A 10,020-nucleotide genomic window follows, 5' to 3' on the forward strand; every position below is an offset into this window, starting at 1 on the left:
CGGTACAAAATAACTTTCCGATGTATTTAATTACATTAATACGCTGGGTCAGTGTCGGAGCGTAAAATATAATAACTTGATTCTGTCTTCCTGCGTTTGATTGGAGCTAATTTGAGCGACCTCCCACCTCACCCTCTTTGTGCCAATTATTGTCTGACCTGAGGGTATTTGACTATTTGACCCTCCCGCGATGATACAATTATGATGCGCCAAAGGAAGTGTATTTGATTCCTTAAAAATAATACTTTCCATATTCAAGAAATTAAAGGTGTAAAACCTTTAATTTCTTTCAGAGTTTTAGAATAGTATTCAGAAACATTTTTAATACCTATTTTTAGAGATAAATGCGCCCTTGTCATCACCATCATCATCATCATCGCAGCCCGGAAAACGTCCACTGCTGGACATAGGCCTCCCCCAAAGAACTCCACGACGATCGGTCCTGCGCTGCTCGCATCCAATGCCTTCCAGCGATCTTGACCAGATCGTCAGTCCACCTTGCTGGAGGCCTTCCCACACTGCGTCTTCCGGTCCCTGGTCGCCACTCGAGGACTTTATTGCCACAACGGCCATCTGTCATACGAGCTATGTGTCCTGCCCATTGCCACTTCATTTCATCATTCAATTCGCCCTTGTACATTACATTTATTGGATCACTGTTTTTTTCCTACATGTGTGTACAATAAAGAATCTTTTGACTATATTTAATGCTATAACTGTAATTAATTTAGAAATATACTAATTGGTATGATTGAAATAAGTTTCCGTGTAATTCCAATAGTTCACGAGTGTAATAAATGCACATATGAATAAAAACCATTATAAGTCCTGTTGACTATAGATGAGTGGACTGTATATATGCGATGAATTAAATAATGGAAAATACTTGTAATGTATGAACAGTAACAGTGATAGGGCTCAATAATATATGTGACACTTCAAAGGTTAAAAATTGAAATTCAAAATCTATATGTAAAAATAAAATTGGAGTATCTGTTTGCAATATTGAAATAACCGTTTTTTACTACATGCATATGAATAGAAATACGGTACACAACCTATATATAACATTTTAAAAAAAAAATCACATTTTTATCTGTCTGTTCCGGCTAAGCTCTGAAATGGCTGGACCGATTTTGACGGGACTTTTTTTGCCAGGTAGCTGATGTAATAAGGAGTAACTTAAACTACTTTTATTTTAGAAAAATAAAATTATATTCTATAATAGTTCGTTGATTCATAAATAAATAGTATTAAAATATCCAAAGTAAGCAATAAGTAGTTTAAAATCGCACATGCATATATTTTCCAGCGAATTCTCCTTCACACAATGATTCAATGTATGTATTGTAATGGTCTTTGTGAGTTTTCTGATGAACAGTTTATTGAATAATATGCTTATTGTGTGAATTTCTGCATAAATTGCAAACACCAAATATTTGCTAAATGATTTTATTTTTGTCAACAAAGTTTGTTGCTGCAACAATATCTTGATGGGAAGTCTTTACGTCATAATATTATCCATGAGTTTTATGTAGTTGGTCATCGATTTATGTACCATGAAAATGTAGCAATTTTTTTATAATCCCAGTCAATTCACACAGTATAGATGGTACTGTCCAGTCCAGTCAAGCTAAGTAAAGCTTGTGTTATGGGTAAAGACTTGATAGAAATGCCTATATACATAGCTTTTTGTACTATTGTATACATACTCATGAATACAAATGTTTGTACGAAAAATCAAACGAAATAAATAAAATTTTGTAGTGTCTGTTTGTAATTTAAAAGTAACAGCTTTTCAAGAAACGAATATGAAAGTATATACGGTACTTACATCAAATAATAAATTAAAAAATATTGTCTATATTTGTCCTTGCTAATCTTTGAAATAGCTGCACCGATTTTAACGGAACTTTTACTCGCAGATAGTTAATGTTATAGGCAGTTATTTTTTATTATAAATTAAAAAAAAAACAAATAGTTCAATTCCAAGCGGATGAAGTCGCTGGTAACAGCTAGTTAACAATTAACTGTAACAATGAGACAGTAACTGTCAACTTTAAATATTTAATCACATCTCACGTAGCATGTAGATCATATATTCAGCAGCACGGTGATAAATACCACGGTTTCTTCCCACAATCACCAGCATTAATTATGTGGTATTTGTACCATATCAGGTTGACTTCACCGTGGTTCTCCTGGAAACTATCATGATAAATTCATAGTGAATTTACCACAATGGGCTAACTGACCTGACCTCACTCTCATCTTATCATCCTCCACTGTTACCCCGGTAGTGTAAACCGTTAGCGCAGGTGAGTGCACCATTCCATTACTTATCATTCATAAGAAAAAAACTCCATTGCTAGGGGGATTGTTAGCAATGTGAACTGATAACCCCGTTGCTACCATGTCAGGTAGACCTCCACACTGGAAGCCATCGTGATAAATTCATGGTCAAGTGACCTGACTTCATTCCTATCTTATCATCCTCCACTGGTGCCCCAGCGTAAAAAAGGCGTTAGTGCAGGCGGGTGTGCACCCGCAGGAAAATATTATGTCCTCATGGGTCATATGGTATTCAAATAGGGAAGTCGGTACATTGACACCAATGATGAAATGCGTTTACCTTGTTGTTCTGTGGCATGTAAATTGACACAGAGCAATGCATTATCCTTGTTTGTTCCGGTTTGTAACCGCTTTTACCGAGGTAGAATCTATTTATTAACTAACTGTCCTGGAAAACGTTGTTTTGCCATATAAATAAATAACGTTATAAAAAAATAGGGTTTGGTGATAGAAGAGTGAAAATTTACGGTTGTACCTATATAATTATTAATGGCACATAATAAAAAAGTCGAAAAATTTTTGGGGTGAGCCACCCTTAACACTTACGGGTGTAAAAATTTGTTATAAACCTATTCTCAGACCTACTGAATATACAAATAAAATTTCATCAAAATCGGTCAAGCCGTTTCGGAGGAGTATAAACACAAAACTCGTGACACGAGAAATTAATATTGGCTAGGTGAAGGAAAAACTATGTATGATAACTATATATGAGTATATATAACTGTGAGTATGATATTTCGCACACTTATATTTTATATAGAGGAGTGCAGCATGTTAATATTTTTTAATAATGCATAAAAATACGTTAAATCAATAAAATAATCATTACGTAGTACGTGCGTACTACCACGTAGTTGACACTTCAACAATAAACAAAAGAATATATACATATGTGTGTACGCATAGGTGTATACTCTTTTGTTTATTGTTAAAGTCTATAGTCAAAATGAGAATAGATTTATATTGTTTGTCTTAATTTATTTTGATATCATTGTGTCCTTCACTGAAGTGTCAGTCAAAAATGGTCATATTTTTTTTGGGTGCCGGGCAGATTTGTTTTCACGACCTTACAGGTGTAAGACAAGATAGTAGACTAGGCAACGTCTACCAAATTTATCACAGATTGGCTTCCAAGCCTCGCGTTCTCTGCAATCAATTTTTTCATCGGCTTTTTCTCTATCAGACTTCCATACATATTACGTACATTGTAGTACAAAGTAATTGCATATTATCAACAGTAATTGTTCGCGATTGTTTTAATGACTTCATTTAATAGTATCAACTAATTACTCTCTTTGTAATACAACGCAATTCATGTTCATTATTTAAAACTATTACTGTATATATTTAAATGGAATCTTTTTATACTGCAGTCACAGTCTATATTTTTTTTCGTAAACAGCAGATTTTAGTCTCTAGTACACTTAGTTAAGCAATTAAACAGCCAAAAGGTTTAGAATACACTGACACAATTAGTTTTCATTAGAATTATACCTTTCTATGTACATATATTTCATTCTTCATTCATAAATGACGTCATCCGCAAAAAACAAATAATCAGCTCCAATTATATCTACAGTACAATAAACTAGCACATATTGAAAGCCTTGTAACACTCACAAAATGTCCTGATTCACCCAAGTACACTAACAAATTTATAGATCCCAGCTAATTCCCTTGTAAATACACTTTCAAAGAACAAGAACCTTTTTATGTCTAACAATCGGCACTTTATCTATGGCTTCACCATCAAATCAGGCATTCACGACTCTTCAGAATCTTGTTTGCCTTCAAAGATTCACTGTACAAATTTACCACACACGTAACACTGTTCTTGCGAATTGTTCCTTATTACTATACACGTAAGGTACAATAGATTGCAAAACTGGCGCAGTTATTGGGCTCTAAAACGCGGAGGTGCTTTCTGTATAAGCAGGTCTTTGTGATGGGACCAGTTTAGTGTGAGCTTCCACGGCCCCCTTATTACTTATCGATGCTGGCGTAATAGGGGGTGGTGTTGGGAGATCGGGGGGTTAATTTAGTTCTGTCGCCGGGACGAGGTCGTGTGACAGAAATGTTCATAAGCCGACACTGGAACTCTGTTATTGGACAAGGGAGCATTCAGGATGGTCTCTCGGTTCGCTCTATGTATTCTTTGTTGCAATGAATCGCGTTTGTATTGACAGATGCTGTTTTTTCTTCGGTTATGGCTGAAGGCTGTTATAATATTTATGTTAATAATCCCCACAGTACAAGAATTGCCACGTCTGTTAATATTTGCCCGTGTATGTGCAGGGAGATCTGGTTTTGTTTGTAAGACCGCTCAAACTATAAGACTGGAGATATTTTAAAATTTATCTTTTAAATATTTTGCTATTCAAATATTTCTTTATAATAAAATGTTGGCATTCATAAATAAGAATAATTCACGAATAAGTTTGTATTATGTGCTGCTATAATAACAGATATTGTAGCTGTTATTGTCAATTTAACATGAAGTGTCCTCGAAAACCAAGTTGCGCAGAGCAACTTGGTTTCCTCGTAGGTTTTATTAATTTTATTTTTGTATTACATACTATAGCTTTATACTCTTTACCTACCATTACATACGCTGACTTACTAACTAAACCACTAACTGAACTAACAGTGAATGATTAATATACTACTTCAACAATGAGAAATGAAAATAACAAGCCGACCATTTGCGTAATCTCAAATTTGTACAAGTTAAGGAACCAGTCAGTTGTTGAGATAACGTTTAGTACGTTTGTATTTCCTTATCAAAAGAATAACGTTTTCAACATAGAACATTGCTCTTCTTTACCAGAACCTTAGTTGTTTTGCGACAGATAACGCAGCGGGCATGGAAATTCCTGGATATTCTCACGTTGGAAGATACTTAAAAACCAACTCCATAAGGAATTTGTTTATGTAACTGGATGACAAACAAGCTGATGGTCCAGCTAGTGGTAAATCTTTTAAGTATACAGGCTCGTGTAGCAACCATCTATACTATAGAAAGTTGCTACGCTAGTGCACATATCATTATCTTACTAATATTATAAACGCAAAACTTTGGTGACGATGGATGGATAGATGGATGGATTTTTGTTACTTTACACAAAATCTGTTGAACGGATTTCCATGTAGATTTCATCAGAATAACACATAGGCTATAAATTTCATGCGGGTCAAACCGCGGGCACAGCTAATTTATAATAATTATAGGCATAGGCCATTAATAAATCTAATGGTAATCTACGCCAAAAGTCGGTCACTTTCAATTAAAACAGAAATTTTAATATTTACAAACTGATTTTGAAAAGTGTTTTTAGACTTTTAATGACTACTTTGATGTAGTATTGAAAAGGCATATTGTGATCTTCTAGCTGGCGGAGAGTGGAGTATAATAAAATGAGCATGAAGTGAGGTCAGCAACCAAGCCTGGTAAATGCCAATATACCATAGTGGGGAACTGCGTTGAGGTCAATCTAACATGGTATATTGTTAGCAATGGAAATATTAGTCCGTATTGCTAACAATCCTCTTTCTCCCGAAATTACAGAGTAGGCACGTAATCATGTCACCTTAGTTCTCTGGAAGAGTAAAGCTTAAGGTATGCCACTAGCATCACATGATGATATAATATCTGTAGTGGTGTTTATTTGTATACGCAATGATTGCGTTTTTTTTGTGATTCCAGATATATAAAAAATGTTATGTACAATATTTTTTATATATTTGTTGTTAGCATAGTAAATATTTAATAAACATTACTTTGATAATAAAAGTAAGGATAAGGATAAAGATTGGATATATAATACTTTAACAACTTTATTTTTATCATTGCAGATTAAAGTTCATATGAACTATTTTTCATGATAAGCGATCATTACTATTCTACCAATATTATAATACTTGTAAGTTTGTGAGAGATCTTTCACATAAAAGTCTGAGGATTCGAATGAACAAATGTATTATATTGGTAATATAGATTATGTTCTAGATTGACAATTTATTCAAAAATTAAAAAATCATCTTTATATGTGATGTCCTTTTTTACTACATCATCGCTTATTATTCAAACTATTAATAAAGCAACTCATATTTATATAATCTGATTTTCAATCTCATTTCTAGTAGCTGTATCATACTTGACCTCTACCAATTGTAAATTATCATTAACAAATGTAGGATTGCGTAGGATTTAATAATAGAATTACTAGTATACATTAGAATTGTATGTACATTAATCAATTATTATTTTATATAACGTACAATAGCATTCACACTCATCACCTGCAGTAAAGTATTATAAATAAAGTTTCTTGCTTTAAAACTTTTAAAGTCAAGATTATGAAGCACAAAAACCTTGGACGAATACATGCTTTTATATTAGCTCTGTGTACTTAAGAAGATATCAGCGATCATCACAGATGAATCATGAGACCTCGAGCAATAAAAACTCTCAACCCTTCTTGGAATTACTGCGTTGAGCACACTATGTGACCAGAAAACCTAATACAATTAACAATGGTTGCAACAAAAAACACTGACAGCATCTTAGATGAATTTGAATTTGTAAATGTTAACTTTTTTGAGAATCCTTTATTATAAAGCAACTGTAAATGTTGAGCAAGCCATCTACAATATTAAGTCTACATTATTGATGAACCGTCAACGTGAAAAGGGTTCTAATGTTAATCTAAAATTAGATCCGATACAAAGTTTACTATCAATAATTCAATCGGATGCAACTTTATCCAAAGATCTTCATCGGACACAAAACCGGTTCTGTTCCAACACAGATTCGGGCTCACAACGACATGAAGTTATTACCATTAAATTAAAATATTTACAATCAGACGCCGGGTGCATTCGTTTATTTTTGCATGACAATCAAATATCACATACATAGTTATATTAAAACACATTTGCATGATCCTTCAGGGCAGACTAAATGTTCTTTTATTCATGCTCTTGAATCTGACAATTCCTGTTTGGTAACTTCGACGGTGCCAACGAGATATTTTTTCATCGCCTCTGCTTTTTATTCTGTTATCGATTATACGTTACGACTAAATACAACATACGATCAAAACTGGATTCCAATTTGATGTACTAATAATTCCATTAGAAATCCAATCACAATAATGGGAAAATTTATCATATCTTTACTGAAGGCGTATCACCCTGGCCTCGTTTTAGTTGCAATTTACGTAGGTAGACAATTTAATCCTTCCTCGACGTAAGGGAAGGCGTCGTGCCTTCAACTCACTTCTGAGAACATATTTCAGCCTGTTTTACTTAAGTAGGCGGCACCGTCGTATCGTAGATTGAATGAGTCAGATGATATGGGTGTGGGAACTTATATTACTTTAGACACGAGAAATATGGGCCACTAACAAGTTTATCTGAAACTTAAGTACCTACGTGATTCATATAGTGAACGCTATCTCGGAAATGTTCTCCGTTGCCCTCAAGTTGGACGAAAGCCAGTGCCTAAAATCGTACTGCGGGCGTATTTGAACTATGAAGCCGTGTTTATACACCGTATCTTTTATTGCTCCAGCACACTCAGAGTTCTCTAGAGACGTGAAGACATTATGGGCAGCGATGCCTTCCTAATGTGGCATATGTGGCCGCGAGGCGACCCGAAACAGGCGGAATGACCAGTAATCGTCGTGCTGATGGCAGATAAGCGCAAATGAATATGTAACGCCCGTCCTCCCACGACCGAGCACAATAAAACGAGTCTGACCCTATAAAATAAAAACAGGCAATTAATATTGTTTATTCGCGTCCGTTATTCAGAGCGGACACTAACAAACGATGTCTGCATGGATTAATGCGACTCTACTCATCTTGCACGCCGACGCGACGCAATGCTGACACCCGAGTCAAAACGCAGTCAAATATTCCGGTTGTGTAATTCCGTATACGCACTTATAACGGAACATCCAGTTATGTTAATTTTAGCCGAATTTCACGAGCCATCTGACGTAGTTTTGAAAGTAGATTTTAATCGAGCCATCGATCGACTAGGTAAGGTTTAAAGGGAAATTGCATACGAGGAAGCGTTGCTGTGGAATCGTGGCTTATTGTTTATGAATGCGGCTCGCTCTTGATGCACGGCAATTACCTACGATTAATTATTAGCTGTGCGATTCCTCATTGGTCGGTAGGCGTCACGAGGCGTGTCGCAGGGTAACACTATCGGACCACTCTAACCTAGTTCTATAGATTGATGTATCATGATTAATGTCTCCTCGGGAATCGATCGCCGACTTATCTGTATCAGGACAGATTAATCTACCGCTTACGTCATTTCAATAGTGATGCATCAACTATGGATGTGGGCCATGGGGTGTCGGGCTTGCGACCAGCCCTGCCAGTTCCTAATCTCTTGAAACTTTTACAAGCAGACGCATGAATAATTCCCGAGAGGAGCAGCTATCGATCGCATACGTCGAGGTTTTTATTTATACGGCGCGGGTGGGCGAGGCGCATATTAGTAAACAAGCGCAGGCGCGGCGGAGGCGGACACTCACCGACTTGTAGCACGTTCTCCACGCAGCCGGCCTCCAGCAGCTTGAGGCCGCGGCAGAAGGCAATGTTGCGGTGGTCGTCGGGCGGCGCCCGCGCCAGGGACGAGTACATGCATATGTCACGCTCGTCCCGCGGGAACGACCAGTACACAACCCGCCGCTGCACAGGTTCAGGGATGCGTTCGTAACGCTCCTCGATACGTTGGAAGGGAATAGTCGCGGCTACTATTTTTGCTGTGATATCTAACAGCGTTGCCGGGGCGCGCGGCCGGCAGCAAGCGCGCGGCGCACACACGGACATGGCGCTCGCTCGGCCGCTCGGCGCGGACTGACGGAAGGCCGCCGCTCCCCCCCTCGCCGCTGACCTCACCCCCCGCAGCGGGCGCCCCCCGAGCCCCGAGGATGCGCGCCCCGAATCGACATACCGCGATAAATTATTCATTTGCCGGCATAATGTGCGATATATTATTAAAAGTTGGCATTTTTGTGTTGTTCTCCGGTGGTGAGGAATAAAATCGATAACTATGTGGAAACGAGGTGGTTATAATTTATTAAACGAACTGGATTGCAGTGCCGCCAGCTTTCCTATTATAATTTAAATTATTTATGAACTGTCGGATATGTAACTGACTATTCTTGATCGCTTTTCAGTTCATAGCTAGTAATGTTTAATATTTGCAATAGAATTCTATAGGTATGGGCTATCTATAATAAAGTGTAAAACAATAAAGTAATAACCATAATAATAATTTTATATTACATTATTTTATTACTACAAGAAATCTTAATAACATTAACAGAATGGGTGATGATTAAGTAGGTTACAGTAATAAAACGAAGGCAAAATAAATATCATAAATTTGTTCCTAATCCATTTTAGCCCTGCCTCCTCACATTACACAAACGAAGGGGAAAGGCCGGCGGGGGGCGGGCGGGGGTACATTAACAGCTGATGACGGCGTCGAGGGTTGCGGGGGAGGGGGTATAGACGTCAGGTGTGCGACCTGCCGCCATGCGCTGCTCAGCTGAGATTTGGTCGCTCAGCGCTTCAGCGGCTGAACGTTGCGCGGTGTGCGTTGACCTTTTTGTTTATCGTTTATTTTTACGTAAACATTAC

General features: G+C 37.1%; 1 protein-coding gene across 1 annotated transcript in view; it reads right to left on the reverse strand.

Annotated features, from left to right (window-relative positions):
• The window catches only part of LOC131851424 (zinc finger SWIM domain-containing protein 4-like), an 82,267-nt gene extending 72,941 nt beyond the window's left edge, over positions 1-9,326 (reverse strand). Inside the window, 2 exon segments of the mRNA XM_059201922.1 lie at positions 8,907-9,296; positions 9,299-9,326. Of these exon segments, the coding sequence (XP_059057905.1) occupies positions 8,907-9,296; positions 9,299-9,326 (418 nt within the window).
• Positions 9,327-10,020: the final 694 nt, after the last annotated feature.

Source organism: Achroia grisella, unplaced genomic scaffold (assembly GCF_030625045.1).
Source record: "Achroia grisella isolate CSIRO2021 unplaced genomic scaffold, CSIRO_AGI_Agris_v1 utg783, whole genome shotgun sequence".
NCBI classification, from domain to species: domain Eukaryota; kingdom Metazoa; phylum Arthropoda; class Insecta; order Lepidoptera; family Pyralidae; genus Achroia; species Achroia grisella.